Source organism: Eufriesea mexicana, unplaced genomic scaffold, assembly GCF_001483705.2.
Source record: "Eufriesea mexicana isolate 0111107269 unplaced genomic scaffold, ASM148370v2 scaffold944, whole genome shotgun sequence".
Taxonomy (NCBI): domain Eukaryota; kingdom Metazoa; phylum Arthropoda; class Insecta; order Hymenoptera; family Apidae; genus Eufriesea; species Eufriesea mexicana.
In genome coordinates this window covers 28,836-51,141 of record NW_016909080.1, presented here as the reverse complement: position 1 = coordinate 51,141, position 22,306 = coordinate 28,836, and the positions used below count along the sequence as shown (strand labels likewise).

The 22,306-nt window shown below is 41.8% G+C and overlaps 2 protein-coding genes across 2 annotated transcripts in view; both read left to right on the top strand.

Moving 5' to 3' along the window:
• Positions 1 to 1,091: 1,091 nt before the first annotated feature.
• LOC108547143 (SEC14 domain and spectrin repeat-containing protein 1-B) lies at positions 1,092 to 7,171 on the top strand. Its single transcript, XM_017899533.1, has 12 exons — positions 1,092 to 1,276; positions 1,372 to 1,564; positions 2,455 to 2,568; positions 3,223 to 3,397; positions 4,869 to 4,969; positions 5,063 to 5,272; positions 5,413 to 5,598; positions 5,672 to 5,786; positions 5,849 to 6,090; positions 6,174 to 6,296; positions 6,458 to 6,649; positions 6,878 to 7,171. The coding sequence occupies exons 1-12, from the start codon at positions 1,092 to 1,094 to the stop codon at positions 7,139 to 7,141; spliced, it is 2,100 nt and encodes a 699-aa protein (XP_017755022.1). The 3' UTR covers positions 7,142 to 7,171.
• Positions 7,172 to 7,376: 205 nt separating this feature from the next.
• LOC108547113 (titin) overlaps positions 7,377 to 22,306 on the top strand; it is a 37,695-nt gene continuing 22,765 nt past the window's right edge. The window contains exons 1-6 of the mRNA XM_017899500.1: positions 7,377 to 7,582; positions 10,148 to 10,760; positions 11,213 to 11,394; positions 11,499 to 11,691; positions 11,776 to 12,001; positions 12,286 to 12,530. Of these exons, the coding sequence (XP_017754989.1) occupies positions 10,149 to 10,760; positions 11,213 to 11,394; positions 11,499 to 11,691; positions 11,776 to 12,001; positions 12,286 to 12,530 (1,458 nt within the window). The 5' untranslated portion in view covers positions 7,377 to 7,582; position 10,148. The remainder of the gene's footprint in view (positions 7,583 to 10,147; positions 10,761 to 11,212; positions 11,395 to 11,498; positions 11,692 to 11,775; positions 12,002 to 12,285; positions 12,531 to 22,306) is intronic.

Sequence of the window (22,306 nt, the reverse complement as noted above, 5' to 3'; positions counted from 1 at the left end):
CTTCCCGCTAACCGTCCGATAGACAAGATCGTGAGTCTATCCTGCGACCCTGCCACCTTTCGAGACGATGTTCCGACGACGTTCGAGGATGGTGCCATTTTGTGACCGGCAGACCTGGCCAATTTCTTGGATTTCGATACGTTGAGTGTTGGATTTGTTGCCCAGCAAGTATCGGGAATACCTGCGTTATGACAGGAGGATGCGAAGGTACCAGTGGATGACATGGAAAGGAAGAATTCGTGATCCTTGGATCTTTCGCGTGGACGATTCGACTAGGGAAGCGAGATTTTCAGTCAAAGTATTGCATTGAATGTTTCGTGACAATTGTGGACCCGTGTTCGTACGAAGGACTCGGACTTAAGTTGTAGTAGATACCCGCGATTGTGATCGTAGTTTCGTAAGGTGGTTCGTGGCCGGTTTCGAAATCGCTAAGAGTTAAACCTTCGTTGTTTCACTCCGATAAGCGGCAGTTTAATGAATCTATTCGCGCGAGTGAACTTGGAGTTGGGGCAATTTTACGACGAATGTTCCACCGTGTTCCCGGTATAGATCATTTATCCGATAAGGCAAGTTTTAATTGAAGATTCCTCGGACGACTGTTCGAACAAGGGAGTAGAGCACAGGAGGATTTGTTGGTCAAGGTTTTGGAGGGACTGCGCGACGCAAGACGACGTCTGGAACGGTCAACTTTCACCGTGGTCTATGCTTCTTTCAGCATGCAAATTACTCGAGGCGCCCTGCTCGAAACGCGCTATTAATCCCGCGTGGAAGCAAAACTTCCCGACACGCGAGGTGAACCACGCTCGTGTTTCTATCACGGTGAACGTGCCGCGGTATGCAAACCACCACGGATCAGTTTTTACACAGTCGACGAACCTGATCGCGCGTAACACAATTCCGCCGATCATTCGACAAGAACGTTCGTGACTCGACGCTCCACTTTCCATAAATTACGAGAATCCTCGTAGTTAGTTCCTATGCCCTGGAAATTGCGTGTCTGACGTCCGAATCGTGTACCAAGGATCCCCGGGTGGATGGAAATTAATTTTAGCGTAAAGTCCGTGGGATGAAGTAGTATTCAACGTTCAGCCATGCCCACGAGGAACCTGGAGGCAGTGGATATCTTGGAAGCCCTCGAATCGAAGCTCGCGTACATTCCAGGGGGTCGTGATCGCGAAGGAAGACCTTTGACAGTGGTTAATGTTCCGTCCGAACTTCAGCCGACCACCAAGCCCAGGCTGGAAGCTCTGATAGCTTATTTCTTGTCGATTTTTAGGTAATCGTAGTAGTTTGCTGGAGATATAGCGATTGCGTTGATGGTGTTTAGTTGGGTAGAGGTGAGTTACGGAATAACGTGTGTTTCATGGTTAGCGAGGAGACAAAGAAGAATGGGTTGGTCTTGATAGTGGATGCGAGAAAAGGTGCATGGCGTGTGGCTAGGTCTTGCATTAGGCTGTCTACGGTACTTCTGGGTGCCTCTGCAGCTTCTGTCATCGTCGTGCGGCCAGATGGGTTTTGGGACAAGAGGGTGGACAGTTGTACAAAATCTCATAAAGAGGGAGAGGTTGGTAATTTATATACGATCAGAGAAACTTTAAATACATTCGATTCGACTTATCGAATGTGTAAAATTAAGAATTTCGAGTAGTAATCAGGATGTGAGGAAGTATCTGTTTTTATACCACTTTTCATAGTTCCTATTCAAATCCCTGTGACAAATGGGGAATTAATCCAATAGACAGCAATCCACTTGGGCAATGACCAAGCCGATGAATTTTATCAATAGATTGAAGAACATTAAATTAATTCAAACCAACTGTAAATTTTTAGAATATTTCTGATATTTGAATGCGTAAAATTGGCAATTTACAAGAATATATCTTTCAAATCTCTACAGTGAATAAGAAAACTGATGAACTTTTTCATACTAGTGACTGTAAGTCATCAAAGCTGCTGAACACGTATAAACTGGAAATTACCCTGACTAAGCAACACAGCTTACGGTACAACTTCGGAAATTTCCAGAAAAGCCATTAATCGTAATATTAACAGACTCCAGCGATAGTCGGGCCGATCACATGAAAATAAATTACGCTCGTTGTCGACTGCGCAGTGAGCTTTTCAACTCACCCTCACGGTGCAGCAGACTCAGAAAGTACAGCGAAATGGAACATGTATCTAATTTTACTCAAAGGTTATATAATTTAGAATTTTTCTGCGATCAGTCCAGACCAGACAAACTAGTTTTGCTCGAACTGTTGCCTGCCATTTAATCACTCCGCGAGAAGAGGCTCAGTCACTCGAAGCACATGTTCCGCTCGGTTATCGCGTGAAATATCCACGCGTGCCTGTCAAAATCGTTGCCTTGTGAAAAACCGCGAGAACGACGAGTTAATTGCAGGCCTCTAAAGGCTCCGTGACGTGAATTAATTCGCTGCCCCGTTGTTGTTTCAGCCGACGTACCTCACCCTGACGAGGCTGCAGCTTCACGTTGACTTTGCTCAGCTGCCGTACGAGCTGGGTGGCAACAAACCGTACGATCACGCGGATTGGATCCAGAAACGCGTGGTAATTTTCTCTGCTCTACGATTTACGCTCTAATCAAAGGTTTTAGTCGTATTAAACCGGGAAAAATAACAAGAAGACTTGACTTTCTACGCGAGATCTAGTGCCTCTTGACGGACTATTTGTTCCCTTTGCGTTTTATGTGGACATGTCAAGTGCTACTGCACGTTGTAAATAGGATAACGTCATAGCAGCACGGGTAATATCAGTAGTAATAATATCGAGGCAGTAACGCGGGACATGATATTTATTAAGCAGTCGAATTTTATTAAACGGAGAATTATGTTATAAATCACGACGTTCTGCATGGGTGGATGCGAAAACGTTTAGAGAGTTCGTCATGGCTTCGGGTTTTCTATCATCGCGTATTTTATGTCAAATTTGTTGCGATCGCTTCGTTTAGAGAGCCTAGACTGTCACATTCTTTGCATTGCTATCTGCGTACAGAGATCATATGTAAATATTTATTTATGTAAAATAGGTCATACGGAAATAAAGTATCATTCGTTTTACTTCAGACATAAGCACCGCTGTTATTAAGATAGAATTGTGCCTCGACAGTTCCTTAAAGAGATAGTATACCTGCAACTTTCACCAATTTTAATTCTTCTTTTATTTGTGTGTTTCTTTCCTACATCGATTGTACTAATTTCGCAGAAAGTAGAAGATTATACGAAAGATGCATCCGGTCTCATTACGAAGATGACCGACCTGCACCAAAGACTGATCAGCTTGGATGGATTTCGAATGTCAGAATCGGATGACGACTTGGAATCCTACTGGGGGATGAGCAGCGAGCTGATATCTCATGCGCGACATATTCTTCAGTCAGGTGAATGCGAGTCTATAGATAATTTATAACAATTAATTATGCGACCAAAAATAGAACAAATCTAGACCATTCTCCGATATTTTCTAGTTTCGATCACACTTTTATTTCTTCGAAAAACACCTTACTTCGAATTATCATACAGGCAATACTGTAAAACAGGAATAAAGCCATTAAAATGAATTTTCTTTACCTTTGATTAATTCTAGAAAAATCAATATCGACTTTCATCCAAACAGAAAAGTAATTATACCATCTATCCATCTTACATATTTTTACGTATACTCAATTTACACGGTTCGAAGTAGTAGTTGTTAAAGACAATCCAAGTTATACCAGGATCGAGATCGATGACTGTAAAATCAGAATGATAGAGGATATAAAATAAACGACCCTTAAGAGGAAAATCTGTCGCCGTTATTATAGAATCTACTATCGTTAAATTATCCTTCCGATGATCACGAGTTCCGTTAAATCGCAAACCCGCATAACCATTGTTCCGCCATAAACCAAGAAATCTCGTGTTTTTCGTCGAGTATCTGTCACAGGCGGCTCGTTTTCTCGTGTCATCGTTATCGATCGCTCGAATGTCTATTTCCTGGTCCGTGGTACAATCAAGCGACCGGTTATACACGAGGATCGACACTCGGATATGGGCAGATTGTCCGGAAAAATTGAAAAACCGGCTTAACCGGATGTCGAGCAGGGACGGTTTTTTTAGGCAGCGAGCCGATAGTCGCGTGCTCGCGGGAACGCGCGAGGGTGTAAAAACGCTGACAATGCGACGCTCCTGTCTTTTATTTCTTGTTATATTTTATTATACTTTTTATTTTACTTAATTTTACTTTTTCCCGCCGTCTTCGCCTTTTTCGCGCAAGATATACCGCTATGGCGTAGAACTTTTCTATGGGATACGCGTTTTCGAAGCTCCGGGAAGATTCTGTGTAATGGCGTTTCATGTTGGAACGTGGAAAAATTGATTTACTGTTAGTTATATTACATTGTTGCATTACGCTGTTCTTGCGCTCATTCCGTTAGTCGTATAAAATCTCACTCGCGTTTTTAGTCATCATCCGAAATGAATGGATGGTTGAATAGGCTTTGATTGGATTAATAGATGTATTGGAACGAGGTTTTATTAATTTTTACTTCAATTTTTTAGTTCTTTTCATATGTAGAGATTATGGGAGTCTTGATGGGAGTCTTGAAGAATATGTTTTGGTTTGGTAGGGGTTGAAATGATGCAGATATAACGATTTGGTATACTGTTTTCAAATTATAGCTATTTTTATATTAAAATGACTTACAATAACAGAAATAATATAATTTCAATGTAAATTAAGATGTAATTTTTACTCTTGGTTAATGAAAAAATACTGTATTCCTTCATAAAATGTGCACAAGTTAAGAGGAAGGCATACGTACTTTATATTTCGTTCATTTTAATTCTATATCATTTGATTAATGATTTTAGGTAGAAATTTAGTCGGCACCATGAGCAGAGAGTCTTCGAAAGACACTATGGACACAGCAAAAAGAATTCACGAGCTGATCGACTCTATCGAATTAAAACAGGTATCCGTTTTAGTATCTGTTCTCCAAAACAAGAAGAGAAAGAAACAAAGAATGTTGGGAAGAAAAAGCAACAGCATTCTGCTGTATTTTTAGTTGGACATCGAAAACTCCTGGTCAGAAATGGAAAGAAACTTGGACACGGCTAGGGTAATCGGTGATCTCGAGAAGGGTGTGTCGCGTGTTACAGACTGGATCCTTGGACCCGCTGACGCCATGTTAAACTCCTGTTGCCAGGTTGGCTTCGACGTCTCCTCTTCGGAAGACCTTCGTAGACGACACGAAGAACTCGAATTAGAGTGCAGGGTATGTCAGACGATTCGGAAAATATAAAAGAAAATATTAACTACCGTGTGAAATATACAAAGTTGTCAACGATAAAATATTTTATTATTTTGTTATAAATGGGAGGATATTATACGAAATATTTATGAGTCGATTTTTAGGAAACATATGGACGATACGCGGAATTGCTGCACAAGATCGACAGTTTACCAAGCACTCGTTTATCCGAAGACTTAAAATCCCAGAGAGACTTCATGGACTTCGTGTGCAGAAGCTTCGCAAACAGACTGGAGAGGCGACGTAACGTGTTAATCACTTCTCAAAGATTTTTCAGGCTAGTTTCCGAGGTATTATCATTGGCTACGAGCAGCAGAATTCACACATGCATGTTTGGTTATCTTTCTCTCCTCTCATTTCCAGTATTTCGATAAAACGAGCGAGGTATTCGATAAATTAGTAATGGGCAATAGAACTCACGATTTTTCTCTCGCTGGAGCTAATCTCTTAAAACTGGAACATAGTCAAGCACTTTTGGGTAAATAATTTCTGCGATAGTGATACATCAACTGAAGTGTTTGTAATTGATGTTTATTGTAGAAACTTTGGAATGCGAATTGGTAAAGGAAGGTGAAAAATTGTCTGATATCTTGTCGATGCCTGTGAAAGACGCTCTTGGTCGAGACGTGCATGTTGACTATGGGGAAGACATAGTAAACGTCAGAGACATTTTAGATGCGACGAATGCCAGGAAAAATATCTTCAACGATAGTGTTGAATTGCAGAAATTATCGTTAAAACAGATCGCGTTAACATACACTTACGAAAGTGACGCTGAACAGGTGACTATGATGATTTTAGCTCATTGTTCTAATAAAATATTTCTAATTCATAATATCTGTCGCTTATACAAGTAAATTTGTAGGCTGTAAAATGGTTGAACGATTTGTACGACGTTTTGCTAAAAAATCACATGGAGATTGGTTGCAACGCGATCGAGATACAGTCGCAAAAGGAAGAACATCAATCATTTCAAGAAACTGCAAAGGTGTGGTACAAAATATTCAAGAAATTATTTTAATTGCATAGAAAGTCTAACTAATTGGCGATCACGAAAGAAAGTTAAATTAAGAGATTAGAATAGTTCAAGCATAGAATGAAGTGGCGTAACTATTTTCGAATATATTAGTCTCACGTTTAAATTCTCAGGGCACATACGACTATGGTTGTCAATTAGTGAACGGCGCTCGAGTACTGAGGCTATCCTGCAGGCTACCTCTGGAAAGTAACGCGATTCTGTTCTCAAGGCTGAGACAGGCCTGGAAACAACTTCGATCCGTTGGCCAAGAACAATTAACCAGACTGAGAGTGTGCGCTGTTTTCCATAGAAGTGTCGAAGATGTACGCACGGTGACCGTCATTTGGCAATTTAATAATACCTCGTTATTCTCGGATTTCTAATTTTTTAATTCCCGAATTTTCAAAGGTTCAAAGCTTCAGAGTTTCAAAGTTTTAAATTTTTAGACTTAAATTTCAAATTTAAAATGATCTTTCCACACAGTTTCACCGGAATTAATAAAACAGAAATTTCTGAACCATCTACTATAATTTTTCCGATATTTCTTAAAGCATTGTTTGAAGCTGCACGACCTAATCGAGACGGTGGCGTCGCTGCGTCGATCTCTGAGACCAGAGGATCTGGCAGCCGAGGCTCGAGCCAAGGCCGAGATAAGGGACATCCTGGGCAATCGGGAGAAGCTCCTTCTCGAAGTCGGTCGAATGGTGAGGCTGGGTCGTCTCTTGAGGACACGTTTGAAGGAACCTCTCTGTCATCAACGGCAAGTACGACTGCGATCTTCCTCTCGAAAGAGAACCTCGTTATCGGCTCAATAATAACCCCGAGAACTGTTCAACGTCGACTCGCAATCGGTCTCTGCATAAACAATAATCGGTCACTGCATAACTATCAACAATCATCTTAATCGATCTGTCAAAATCACTTTTTACTCTACCGTTGCTGCATTTTTGGCAAGCTTCCTCGTTCGAATTTCCAAGCTTTCACGATCGTCCAAGCTCGTTTTCTTGGATTCTTCCTCGCCATTATATCTGGTGCAATCGAGTTCGGGCAATAAAACGTGCGCAAGTCGGTCGTCCACCGCAAGAGCAGGATAAGTCGAGTCCGGTGCTGCTTCAGAGAAAGATCGACGCGGCCGAAGAAATACAAGAGACGAGGAGGGCACGGTAACGTCGACGGTACCTCCGTTTTTAACGGAGGCGGTGTGTCAGTCCATGGCTGCACGTCGACCAGATACCTACACCTTGATATCACTGCATGTAAGTCCGACAGTTTCGAAATGCGATAAAGCGCGCCCTGCTCTCGTTCGATCCGTATTCCCAGAACCACGCACTGTTTTGATCCAAATGCTTCCAATTCGATTATGAAACTGGCCGTTTCTCTATAAAACCATTAACTCGAACGACTTCGCCTCTGACGTGGAAATTGCGTCTCCTTGTCAACATCGATAGTCGACATAGTGGAAAGTTGAATTTCCCAGTATTTAAATGCCATTCGAGATCACGAGCTATTGTACGAGGAGATTGGTCCTACGATTCTTTTTCTTCTTCGTTTTTCTTCTTTTTCTTTTTTTCAATACGAATGCAATTTTCTTCAGTTGATCGACGAGATAGTGTGCAGTTGTTCGAGCTTCACCCACGTGTTAGTGCGATAAATATGGGTCACTTGCGTCTAGCGTTGACGTGTGCGCCACCGTTTGCTCGTAGAGACGTCCTATTTTCACCCACACGAGGACGGTCAGGGCCGCCAAGAAACGGATACGCGCGAATTCTCTTCTAATACTCGACTTCACCACTTGTAAACGAGAATTTCTTTGAGATCCGCAAAAATGGCGATGGAGATTTCGAGCCTGGAAGATGCAGAGGCTTGGCATGGGGCCAGAACCAGTGAATTTCGTATTTAAATCGGCTCGTTAGTTTCTCTTTCTATTTCTCCTCGGGTCTTGCTATTTGTTTGAAATTCTTATCGTCATTGTTCGGCATTGTTCTCCGATGTTTCTCGGTCTAGGAAACACGTGTGCACGGGCTTTCGTTGTGGTTAGCAGACGCTGCCACGAAAACCCGTTGGCTACGGTCCACGAACTTCAAAATCTGATCAACGACGGGTTAACTTCGATCAGACCGACTTAGAGATTTCCGTTCGTTATTTTAGGATCATGAAATTTCGTTTCATTCGAGATTTTTACGTAAGACACCTAGTACTGATTGTTTCGCGGAAATTTGTTCTGCGAAGTTTCTAGTTCCTGTCGAGCTTAGGTTGATAATTCTATGACATAACTTTGGTTCTTTATGACAATCCGATTATGATCTTCAATTCGCGATATTTTATTTCTTAGTCAATTTGTAATTTTTGCGAGGGGAAATTTTTAGTCAAATTATTTCGCTCCATTTAATTGTTTCTCTGATTTAAGTACCCGAAAGTTAAATTATTTATTTACTTGGTTAATTTATCAGATATCGTATTGTTCACAATAGGAAGAGAAATTAGAATTACTTCTGTTATGATTCTTCGATTCAAGATATTATGTTACCTAATAAAATAAATGATACGTGATTATTTCAGCGTAAACTTTTTAAGAGGAGATCGTTTAAGATTTCGTTACATGCAGCAGCGATTGAAAATGCCGCTTAAAAGTGACGCTATGCAGATTCGGCGGCTCTTGGTTCACCGAAATTAGAACTCCGCCCCACATTGAAGGCACACCATCTGGTCCGCGACGCTGCGTCGCGGCGCTGTCACTGTCGATTACGTAATTCCTTAGAAATTTGACGTTTTCTCGACGCCAATTTTCCGTATGCAATGCGGATCGATATAATACATCGAGAGGCGTCGATCGTGTAAAACACCGGGAAAAATGAAACGCGAAATCTGGTTGATGTTCTTTTTGGTAAATGTAGATGCGTTGCTCGGAAGAACCAAATTTCACTGATTTATGTTGTTGGTGTCACGAAATATTAAATATTTGTTTGTATTACGTAACGATATGAAATATGAGACGCGAGATGAGATATTCTTTAGATCAACGTTTACGGGAACGATGATAAGTTCATTTTGAAGAATAGAAAAACGATGATGGTCATTTCTTGAGTTCTAGATGATGAAATTTACTCATGATACGTACTGAGATTAGTCGAAGAACTCTTTAGAGAAAATGAAAAACAAGGTTTGAACGAGTATACCGAAAAATGGCTCGTAACAGGTGATCCTGGCACAAGTTTAGAAAAGAACGCGGTCGTAAAATGGTAGTTTAACGATGTCTCGTGTTCTAAAAATTCTTGTTTAAAAGACTCGTCTAAAAGTGTCATTTATCTTGTTGCAAAAATACGCTCGTTGCGTACAATGTGGTAAATCGTAATTAATTTTCCAACTGACAGAAGATTTTATTTCCGGTCCTTTAGCATTAGACGCTTCTAATCAGAATCGGGATCATTCTCTCCCCGACCCGACATTTATCGGACAATTTATAATGCAATTTATTTAGATACCCTATATAACTCCAAAAACACGCGTACGCACTCGTAAACGGAGTTATAAATACCTCGAGGGAACCGCGATAAATCCTCGATATTCCATCATCTTGGTTCACCATTTCCATACCTCGTGCAAACATGGCGAGGAAAAAATACAGGAAATAGAGGAAAACGAGACGCGACGACCGGAATGAGATCCATCATCCACTAAAGCGACATTTCGCACGCAACGACAAGGGTAGAGGAGTAATTGATAATCCCCACAGAGCATCCTTCACGAGAGTCGAGCGGTACCGCGGTCCAGAAAAAGTTTATTAATAGCTAGAAGTGAAGGAGAGAAATTTATTTTTCTAGAATGTCTGAAGCCGAGGATGCCTCGGGCAAAGGCAGTAACCTGACAGCGGTGGAGGCGATCTCGGCGAGGCTGGCGGAAGTAACGCGACTTGCCGAGAAGCTGGACGCGAGACTTTGCGAGGCTGGAGCCAGGACTCGACCAGTTGCAATGTCGTCGTCCGCGATGTCCTCCACTTCCTCTCTCTTCTCGTCGTCGAACGCCACCGCACCGGTTTCCGGTCAAATCCAGACGATCTGCTCTGGAATCCCTGGATCGATCGCTGTCACTGTTTCGTCCGTCGGAATTACAGCTCCCTTGATCAGTTCGTCGGTGTCCACGGTGCAACTTCAGCCTAAATGCGTGTCCACGATATTGTTTTCGTCGTCGATGGCGAATAACGAGAACGCTATGGCGTCGAGAGACACGGCGTCTGGTTTGGCGACTTCAATGCCTGTAAATGGAACGGTTTGCACGGGTGCAGTTGGCGAGAAGGTTAGTCCGACTGTGATGGAGAGTGGCAAGGTAGAGGTTACCCAGAAAGAAGATCGTGAAACGGGTGAACGAAGTAAGAAGAAGGTTGATTTGTATGGAACAGTGGTGGTTGACGAGAAGTCGAAGGAAGAAGTCGCGGAGGTGAGTGAACGTTTGTTGGTTCCAAGTACTTGTATCGATAGGTCTGCTAAGTTTAAAGTCTAAGAAAATTCTTGAATATTAGTTAGAGTAATATTTATAGTAATTTATTAACGGAGTCAACCCTTTGATGCAAAAGTAGGAAGAGAAAAGATACAACAACCAATGTACAAAAGAGAGAGAAGGGAAATATATAAAAGTGACGAAAAAAAAGAAAATTAGTTAAAAATATCAATTTTCGAATACAGATGGTTACCATTGATAATTGAAAAATGGTTTATATAGTTTAATCATGTAAATTACTTAGAAGAATACTTTCTCTCTTAGATAATTATAACCATATGAAACTGTTCTTCTGCGTTTATATTTATTAATATTTATGTGTAAAATAATATTAACATTTTTATTTCCTATTACATATTTCATTTCGTAATATTTCTACGCTCTAATTACAGGACGTTAACGAAAAGTCTTTCGATGATAGTTTAGCTGAAGATTCGAACATGGAAGGATACGTGACAGCCACCGAATGCTCGATAACGCCTACAGCTCGTTCCAGAAGCGAATCCTTCGTTACGTCTCCAGAATGCGAGGACCTTGCTGCTCCAGCAACCGTGACGTCTACTTGCGATACATGGTGAGTAACGTTAAAGCGTAAAGAAGGTGGACACGCGTTAATCCGTTCATAATTTCGCGATCCAACCGTGGTAACTATTTTTTTCCATTTCTCGGTTCGCAAAGGTGGAACATGGAGGAGCCGAAGTTCCTCACTGCCAACGCTGCAATGTCTTCCGCTGTAATTAAACAAATGGAAGTGGCTTCAAAGGAGCCGAGAATAGAGAAAAACGTCGCAGATACTGCGAAACCGGAAGTCAACGAGACAAACGCGGAGAAACAGACTGAAAAGCTCGTATCGATGGAAAAGAGAGTCGAAGTGTGTAAAAGAACCGTGAATTTATGCGAATAAAATCTCGCTGTCTCGACTCGTGTCTAACGCGTTTATCTTTTGTCGATTCAGGAGAAATCCGGGAAGATCGTAAAAGAAGTTACAGAAACGACAACTCTACGCGTGTCTCACGACACTCGTTTCGGTGTGGCGTCTTACAAGGTGATATCCAACACCGTGCAAGATCATCGTGAAAACGTTGATGTTAAGGAAATGAAGGATCTCGAACGCATCGTGTTGCCGGATGTACACGAGAAGATGAATGGATCGAGCCACGAGATAGATTCTGGCTGCAAATGTGAGATTCCATTAATTTATCAACGTTAATTACCTTCCTTCCAGTTAGCCTATCTTTACAATGAAGAAATGAATTTTCTGCGAAATTAATTTTCTACGAGAACGTTCGTTTCGTTACTCCTGTACGAATGACTATTATCTTAATTTTAGGATAATAACCGCAGTAACAGCTACCGACAGAAAAACTTGAATTACGCGCAATTAGATATACCTACCGTAAAATTTCTCACGAATAACAGTGGGCAGTGGTTTCGAATAATAATTATAAATTTTATCGTTGAACAGCCGGGTCGTACAGTCGCAGGGACGAACTGTCAACGAAGACGGACGACGCTGAACGCGTGATCAAATTCGCGAAGATCTGCGAAATAAATCAGGAGTCTCGCATAATCCCTGTTGACGCTTCGAAGGATATCGCATTGTCCTTGAAAGAGTACACGAGACATCACGAGGACAGCGGTATCGAGATGTCACCGACGAAGAAGGACGAGAACTTGGAAGGACAGGATTTCCTCGAGAGAGCGAGGAAGGTGAGTTCTATCGAGGCTTCTTCGATGAATGGCGACAGGAAGAACGGTTGTTGCTGCAACTGCAATTGCAATTGCAGTCACGAAGCTGCATGTTTCGATCGTTTTTCCATGCAACAGAATCTTATCCAACTTACCAGCGAGAATCGACGTTGTTTGCCACTGTCTAACGGAAGCTAGCTGTTTCTTCACGTGCTGTGTGTGCTTTTGTGTTTCGTATTAAAATTTTACTTTCTTTGATGTTTTTGTACATTCAACCCGGTTAAACGAATTTTTCTTAAAAAGGAACGAATGAAATAGTTTAATGTATTATTTTATGAAGATATAGTATGATGGTATATTATATATTTTTAGAGTTGTTTTGATTGTATAATTGTTTCTAGGGATTAATCATGGTTGCTTTTGATAAGTATTACGACGATCGATGACTTTTTATATTTTATAATTATTATTGTAATTTGTATAGGTGATAATTACAGTATATACGATAAATAGGACTAGTTTGTGCATTTAACACGTTTTTTTAAAGTATACAGATCAACTTACAAATTACTGATAGATGTTATTATAATTGGAAACATCTTAAAACTTGTTTAAGTAGACTATTACGACGTAAAAATTTCTTTAACTTTATATTGGACCAAAAACTGTTTTTAAATATATGTATGAGAAATATTTTTCTTTGCCTTGTTGTAAAAGAAATACTGGGTTGAATTTGATACAAACGATACGTAATTCCCATAACCGTTACCACAAAACCGAACTATGTAGCTAAACTATGAAGCAACGTTTCCAGCCTAAGGTGTGTATAATCGTTATAACAAACTTACGTTGTGTGCATGGCTTACGTTTGTAAATAAAGCGTTACTCAACAGTCAGTTGACATGTATTTTGTACCTGAAACGGAAAGAAAATCCGTGGTGTTTCGACCGGACGAAGATTATCGGCAATTAGAACGACGCGTTTCTATTATCGCCGCGACGCTTGTTCGAATGTAGCGGGTCACGAACTATCGGATAGCAGCTCGTATTTCGCGCGCGATCGGCAGTACTCGGGCCCGCTCGTGTGTACTCGATGACGCGCATGCGCGACCAAAGCACTTGGGCGGCATTCGAAACGGGACGATCGGTCAGTCTTGAGTCGACTGGCTTCTACGACCGATCGACTGGTGATGTGACACGATTGTGACATGTGTCACGCGAGTGTTGTTGCTGCTGCGGTTTACGTTGTGGCTGTCATTGCTTGAACGTGGGTCGATTTAGGTGATTGCGTGAAAATTAATAGCATAAAGTAATTAATAAAATCGCCAGATATATTCAAAAATCGTTCTCGAGTTTTGTAATAGATTTCTTATAGTCTCGATAATTTCCACGAGGATCGGATAAAATATTAAATCGATCATAACGATCTTGTTGCAACGAAAGTTTTATGTTCGACCAAAAGGAATCTCTTCCTTCGCGGATCACGTACGTAATTGAATCATCGATCGTTCGTCCTACGAATCGTAGTATAGTACTTTTTTCCACTAACAAGTGGTATCCACGGTCCATTTCGAATGGACCCAGTGATCCGCGACACGGCGGATTGCACGGGAGCAACTTTGTCCGAAACCCGTTCGATTTGTCACGTTTTTCGCCCGACCTCGATTTCTTCTCGTCCTTGGGTATGCTGTTCACGAGCTCCTCTGTTCCTTTACCTTGAAAACGCCGCTGAAAGAGTCGGATCATAATACTACCTTCCCGCTAACAGACCAACAGTTTCAAACCAATCGAGTGAAACGTTCTCGCGAAGCTAACGTCTATCGTTCTTCACCCACCGTTATCTCGTCGAAAGCTCGTCGAGAAAGTGCCATCGCCGAGTGTTATCGTTCGTCGGCGAATTAAAAAGCCGAATAATATCGAAGGAGCTCGATGCAGAGTTCACCCTTTCTCGTCTCGGATCAGCCGATTTCCAGCAGCGCAGCGGTTCGATCGTCGGCCAACGGATAACGCGTAATTAGCCTGACATAATGCCGTTGATAAATACCATAATACCACGCTGCATTGTTCCACGAGGATGGGCAGCCGCTCGCGAAGGGAACGCTTCCGGAGCGCGAAATCCGCGAACCGTGGAACGCGGCAGGCCGATTTCAGCGGACTGTACACGCGATCTCGCTTAATTTCACGTCTCCTCTTTTTCCACGGGATCGTCTCCGATCCCCGTGGGTCGCAGCGTGGCGAACCTCTCGTTCGGAGAACGCCACCAGTCAGTCCGGTTTTATCCTCCCATTCGTTCGCCCGTGTCGGTGACGTCACCTTACAAAGATACCTATGAAGTATAAACACACTGACGTCCGATCGAAAGGTGTATCCAGACAGTTTTTAATCCCGACTGGTGCGTTTTAATCGTACACGCCGGCAATTAGAGGCGGTGTCGGTGGTAAACGAGGATCGGTTCTCCGTTTCCTACGAGATTCATTCCCCGTGCTCGTTAGCCGGCCGATGTTGCTTGGTATTTTCGACTGATCCGTGGAAAGGCTTCGCGAACACGCGATTGTCGAAGTATTAGATCAGAATTGAAAGTGGATTGTAACCCAGTGCCGTTATCTCTTTCGATATCGCGATCCCGGCGGCCAGGTGTTAATTATGAGAGGCTACCGAGTCGTATGCGTCTCGCGAGCGAATAGGCTAAATTTAAATTCCGATTTACACACAGATGCTTCTGTTGTAGACAGTATACGGAATCGATAAATCTTTTTACTGGGAATTTTTGGTACATTTCAAATTATTTTAGTCCTAGGTACAAAGGACCAATAACACCCACAGAATTCTTCCTCAGATAAAGAAGGATATTAAAATGGAAACATCTACATTTTCCAAGCCCAAAAGATCCTAAGCATCACTCGCTGCTAATCGTACTAATTACCTATATCAACAAAATTTCGAAACTTTTCCAATAATTTCAATTTCGATTCGAACCATTCTTCTCTTGATCCCAAATGCAAAGGACCAACAGCAACTATAATAATCTTTTTTTCTCAAAGAAGTTAGGCCTAACAATAACAGTTTCTCAACATTTAATATTAATTTTTAATTTAATAATCCACGAAGATTAAAAGCAAGAACACATTTTGCGAGTGTTAAAAATTTCAAGCATTATTAATTGGTTATTAATTGTATGAATCATCTGTATCGACAAAAATTTCGAAACTTTTCCAAGAACCTGGACTTCCATTTATTTCAAAAGCTTCCTTGATTCGCCACCACGCTCCATTGCAACGATTTCTTGATGGGTCCCAAGGTATTTCGGTGCGAAACTCAGAGGGCCAATAGCACCGGTCGGATTTTTTCCGAGAGGAGGAAGGAATAAGAGGTTGCCGAGGTGGTGCGATTCGGTACACGCCTTGGTGTCCGCAGAATTCGCGCGTTTGGCGAATCGCCAAAAATAACGTTAATCGGTAGAGGCGGCGATGGTAACTGGAGAACGCGTGAGGCTTGCCGTTTCGCGGCGATCTCGAAGGAAGATGGAACGTAGAACGGGCATCAATTTCGACCTGGCCCGAAACGTTTCCGCGTGATAACGGCGTTCTAGACCCGTTGGAACGCGGAACGTTGATCAACGTCGAAATTAATTCGCCAGCGGATGGACGGCCGCTATTAAACCTTCGTCTGTCCGCTTTGCGAACCAGCCGTTGGAGATAGGCCAATCGAATTCCGTATTTTCACTGAAATACAGCCGGTCGAATTCCGCGCCACATACGAACTTTGATCTATCTTCTTGGTAGAAAGTGGGAACTGCGATTCGTGGGTGTAAAATGTTAGACCACGTTTGTGTAACGTAACACGCGAGAACACTTTCGTTGCAACGGGGTCTCGATTCGCTTTGAAGTTCTTATTAATAGCTTTATCCTTGCGATTTGTACTCTTCGGCACTTTAGATGTGATAAGCAGCAAATAGAAGGGAAATTATCGATCTTTAACACTGGAACTACCGACCTACAATGCATATCCAAATGTAATATGATATCGAATAAATCAGTGGGTACAATTATATTCCTATTTGAACGAGAAAGAATTTTTTATTGCAAAAAGGAGCCTGAATCAAAGTATTTGTATTTGTACGGCAGTCCTAGCGTTAATTTACGTAACTTGTCTTGAACGATTCGAGAGTGCAGCTTCTATAAGATTAGTAGAAATTACGAATACGTTGTGTAACGAAATGTGCAGAAATTGTACCTGACTTTGACGGAAAACAAATTAAATTTCATTCTGGAATTAAAATATTACATAATTTTTATTCCAAACATCTATCATTTAATAGAATTTCAAAATTCGTGTTGTCTTGACCCTGTTAAATATATCGTTGAAAAATTTCGAAAGCACTTTTAGATCCAAAGTACTGGAAAAACGAAAGAAATTGAGACGTATCTCGACACGAATCTAGTTTATCGCTTCCTTGACGTCAAGTTCAGTGCCGAGGTGTTTTTCGCGCATTGCTTTACACTTCGTACGATCGAAGCAACGAGTATAAAAGAACGACACGAACGGGTCGGGGTGATCGCTGAATCGATCCACGCCGATAGCTCGAACGATTCTGTTTTGCCGCGAAAGAGAAGAGTTACGAGAATGGTGGACGGGCACGACTCGATGGAAACGACGGAGAATAGCGAGGGACCTCGTGAGAAGGAATCACGAACGATGGTGGAGAGCAACGAGGATGCACCGCAACAAACCACCAGTCCGACGACCACCATAAGCACCATAGCCGTGCAGAGCGGTGAAACGCGTCTGGTGATCGCTCTACTTCAAGTAAGGGGCATCGTACCTTATCGTAGACGACTAATGTATTAATGTCTCGCCACGGTAGAGCATAGCCTTTTTTTCTTCTAGCCCGATTCTCACTATGATCTGGGATATTTTTGAAGTTAGATAACGGAGATTTTTTTTACGGAAAGATTAATTTTTATAGGTTCTACGATCGGTTGTTTTGGGTTGTTCTTATGAAATAGAATATAGCATGTATTTTAGAGAATTTTTTAATTTTTTAGAGTTAGATAACAAAGACTTTTTCTGACTAGAAGATTAATTTTTATAGTTTCCTTAAAGAACTGTCGTCTTGCTACTTTTATGGAATATCACGTGTGTTTCTGGGAGATTTATTATTTTATGAAGTTAGATAAGAAAGACATTTTCTTACCAGAAGATTAATTTTTATAGTTCATTTTTGACTACTTTCAATATGTAAAATGCTACGTGTATTTTTCTAGAATTTTTTTATTAGAGTAATTAATCACGTGTATGTCAAACGTTATCGCATGTAATCTTATGGTGCAATGGTATAAATTTGGCGTTTTATCTTTCGAATTGAATTGAATTTTCAACAGGTACTTGGTTTTAAATACTCTTAATTAAATTTCAAGCCCCCTTTTAATCAAGTGCTGATATATTCTGTAATACTATCAGAGAAATAAATCATAGCAATGCGCTGAAAACTCGTTTCATTATATTTCGTTGAAAATTAAGACACATCTTCGAAAGAGGTATATAATAAACATATCTTATCGTTCTCCCTTTATCTTAACGATAATTATGTTCATCAGGCACGATTTACAGTTTTAAACGATTCTATTTCAATAGATACTTTATCTCGATCTCGAACTAATCAAATAACGCCTTCTATTCTCATCGCAACTATAACTCCCTCAAAAGCAATTAGAGATAGAACCTCTATTTCACCTAAGTTCTTGCTTCCACGATCACCACCGTGGCAAGTATTCCGTTCGAGTGTTCTCCAAACACATCTTATCCCTATCGATGCGTATCGCTCTTCAAGTATATACTTCTAGCCACTCGAGCTACCATGCTACCTCGTTCAATATTAATACACGAAAGATCACGTATGAAAATCCTAGGAGTAAAACACACACTTACGTAGATAATATACAGCACCGATGTATAATAATCTCTCTCATGTATATTATTTACGACACTCGAACTATCCATTAGCTTATCTACAATTTTCGACGATTTAAAATTGGCTAAAATTCCCAGAATCCCACCACACCCAGAAGATATGAAAAACCTCTGTGATTAAATCCATGAGAATCACCCGACACCCCATAAGACCCATCGATCTCCGAGTCTCTACCATAGCTACGTGCGTCGTGACGCCAGTTATTGATCATCGAAAGACGACATATATCAGCGCACCGTGACTGTCAAAAGAACATTCGAGCAGACGTGTGATATACGACATAGGAAGCGTTTCGGGGCTGGTCGATCGCGTATATTCAGGTAGAGCCGAGGTGGTAGCACTCGTGGCCGGTCACACGCGCCCATAATCTATGGTGTTGGGTATTTCGGGAGCCGGAGTCGCTCGAGTCCATAGCTATTTCCGAGTCCTCTCGAAACAGTGAGCGTTTTAGGTATCGCATCGAGCAAAACGAGCTCTCGGAAACTCCGCGAAGGATAAATTTAAACCTGCCACGGGTTCCTTCCCTTCGAGAAGTCCGCGTCGCCATGAACCGTGGTCCAAACGCGTCTCCGTCTTCGGTACGCCACGAATATAATTGCACGGGACTGGCTGGTGTAGACACGGTGCACACGAAAGGATTCGTATGGAGAAAACGCACTTGTTGCGCGCGATTATGTAATTCTCTCGGGATACGATCTTGTATGGGTACTCGTTGCGTATTCGCTGGCCGAAGGTATTTATAGGCATACGGCTACTTTTTCAGAGACGCCATCAGTGTCCAGGAGTGGACGATTTTGGGTACAGATCTCTGTTTTATATGGGAGCGTTGAATTTTAGTCTCAGAGTCTTGCGGCGAGGTTGGAAGAAGTTTGGCTGGGTTTGGTAATCAGAGGAAAGCGAGGTTTATCTCTTGGTGACCTACAACTGGCATCAGTTAGCTCACAGTTGACCTGGAACCGGTCGAACGCATTTTCCCGTGGATTGCTCGAATAAGGTCGTCGGTTTTCATTCAGTTACTTCGATCTTACCCTTAACGGGCGATTAGAATCATTAGGTAGTCTTGGAGGAGGAAAGTTGGTTGGTTTGCTTCAGGTTAGCATACTTGGATATCAGTGGTCAATCGTGGATTCCATTTCTGAAAATTTTGAAGCAATTGAATTCACGGATTTAATATGATTGAATGTACATATCTAGCTGGACGCATTGTCAATGAGAATGGTAAGGAAGGAACTTTCAGCTGAGTGTTCTTGTTGGTTGTTGAGGTAGGAGATACTACTAGCGATTTCATAGCCTATGTATTGTATTGAAGGCTTCGTTGTTCCCATTTTTAAGCTGTTCTTAAATTTCCAAGTCGATAATAGTCAGACATACCTATGCAAACACTATGCCCATGTCAAAAATAGGAACTTCCAGTTAATTGGTATAATACGAGATTCTAGTAGCAGCATCTGACCTTCTAATTCCTGTATAGTCTGCATATGGTAATCAAGACCATCCACTGCTTCCGTTTCTAATGCTTTCTTAGATTTCCCAATCGATATTAGTCAGATGTACCTATGCAAGTACCGTGACCACATAAAAAGAGGAACACGCAACCGGTTGTTTCTCCAAGTTGATATGACACGAGATACTACCAACAGCGTCTGTCCATCGTGTTCTGTCTGCCATCAGAAGTATGTATTCTCTTGGTTCTCGACCGTGATAAGTTTGATTCGCGAATGAACGTGTCAGATCACGGACTGGTACTCGTTTCCCGATGCGAACGGTTGTCTAAGACATAAGGGATTACCGTCGAGCAATTCAGCAATTTGTTTCGTGGCGATTCGCGGACTCGCGCCTCGCAGAGATATTATCTAGCGATCCAAGGATAAGGGTTGGCGTAATTTAACGAACGCGAGTTATGACGAGCGACAGCCACGAATCTTCTTTCCCCTTTTCTTCCATTTTTCATCCCTTTATCTTTTTCTCCATCCACCTTTTACCTCGTCCTCGCTTCTCGTGCGCGTTGCACGATGTTATCACGGAAACAAGCGATAATAACGATACAACTGGTCCGTTCTGTTACATCACGGTATTACCGGTTACAGTTACATCACGGCGTTATCGATTACACGCCTCTTGGAATATTCATTTGCATTTCGAGCCAGAATCGTTTCCCCCGCATCGGAATAATGACTCATTGTTTCCGCGGTGTTAGTTCGCGCGGCAGTTGTGAGTTGGATCGTCGTGGATCGTCGTTGTGAAGTTAATTAACTTGCGACGGGTAATTTACAAATTGTCGGATAATTTTAGGAAACAATTGACCGGTCTTTGTTTAATCATCGCGATCTCGAGGAGATGATTAATAAGGTTGTCGGTATTCGTAGCTGATTTTGCTCGTCGAGCATCTTTTGCGGGGGTGATAGATAAATGGAAAGAGGAAATCGTTAGAAGATGGAAGTCGTTTACACCTTCTCACGACGAGGCTGATACGTGTTATTGAATAAGGCAGAAAAGAGTCTATTAATAACACAATAACGTAATGATGACTTACGAAGCGTCGTAAAATCACTGTGTACTTACAGTCGCTGCGTTTATCAACTCTTCGCTTTTACAGAACGGTCTATCTGTTTCGACATAAATCTGCGTTAGTTTGCAACTTCTTTCTGCGGAATGAACTATTCGGCAAGTAGTATTCGACGATGACCGAGAATGAAGAGACTTTTTCTTTAACGCTTTACCTAATCATTTTCCCGGAAACAATTGCCGCGAGTGAAGAATCTGGTCGCTCTTTACGCTAGAATTCTAAGATACCTCTGAAGAGATAATGATAATTAAAGCAACACGATGGAAACAAATAGGTATATGTATCTATGTTTGTACTCCTCGATAAGCATCAACATTAATTTCTCCAAAAGCAGTTACACGTTTTCATTAATAAGCAGAAACCAAACAGATCGGATCAAAATCATTTCGATTGTTCAGAGACCTGTAACGTGTACCCAAACATAGTAGAACCATACAAAAGTAGAACCCAAAAACCTGCAATATGTACCTATTTATATTATACATAGATAATAATAATTATCAGATATATATCAAAATCAAAATTAAGTTTTCCAAAAATATCTCACTTTGCCATCAAGTGCAGAAACCAAAGCTCTCAGCCAAGTCGTTTTGACTTGTTCTCGCTAGTCAAGTTTCAGTGTCAAAGAATGTTTAAGGGTCTCGATGGCTTTTTTGAAAGAAGCATTTTGTCGTATGTTAATTTCGTCAATGCACGCAGTCTCAGTGGCGTAACGAAAAGGACGGGCAGACAGGTAGGCAGACGTAGAAATGTTGGTGTACGCGCAGGTCGATCCGAGAGGATCTGCCGTGGCATGGATCCGCTGTACGTTCTCGTGTAATCTAACAAACCGGTATTATAGGAGACGGCGGGCGTGATCCTTCCTCTTCGCCTCTGCCTATATCGTACCTACGACCTTACGACACTGACTCCTGCCTCCGAAGGGACCCCGTGGAGAAAGAAAAGAGGGAAATAAGGTGGACGGCCCAAAGACCGGGACCCCATGGTGGTGGTACAGTCATCTTCAAGTACCGCCTTCGATCCGGGACCCAGATAGAAGGCTTCAGCCTCGCGCTGTTTCCAGAGAGCGTTGTTCTCTTGCTTCCGATGTTAATTTCCCAACCTGGTCGTCAACGCCCATTTTCTTTATTATTTTTTCCGTTGATTTTCGTTTCTCCAACAGATACATAGTCGTGGAAGTATTGTCACGAGAACACTGTGTATTTATTACACAGTGTGTAGATTGGTAGGGTTCGAAGAATTTCGAGGCATTCGAAGACTG

Bases quoted from the DNA above. Each gene is read 5' to 3' on its own strand.
- LOC108547143 (XM_017899533.1), top strand. From the start codon at position 1,092: ATGCCCACGAGGAACCTGGAGGCAGTGGATATCTTGGAAGCCCTCGAA. The intron at 5,273-5,412 runs GTATGTCAGACG...GTCGATTTTTAG, and splicing joins AACTCGAATTAGAGTGCAGG to GAAACATATGGACGATACGC. The intron at 6,650-6,877 runs GTACGCACGGTG...TATTTCTTAAAG, and splicing joins TCCATAGAAGTGTCGAAGAT to CATTGTTTGAAGCTGCACGA.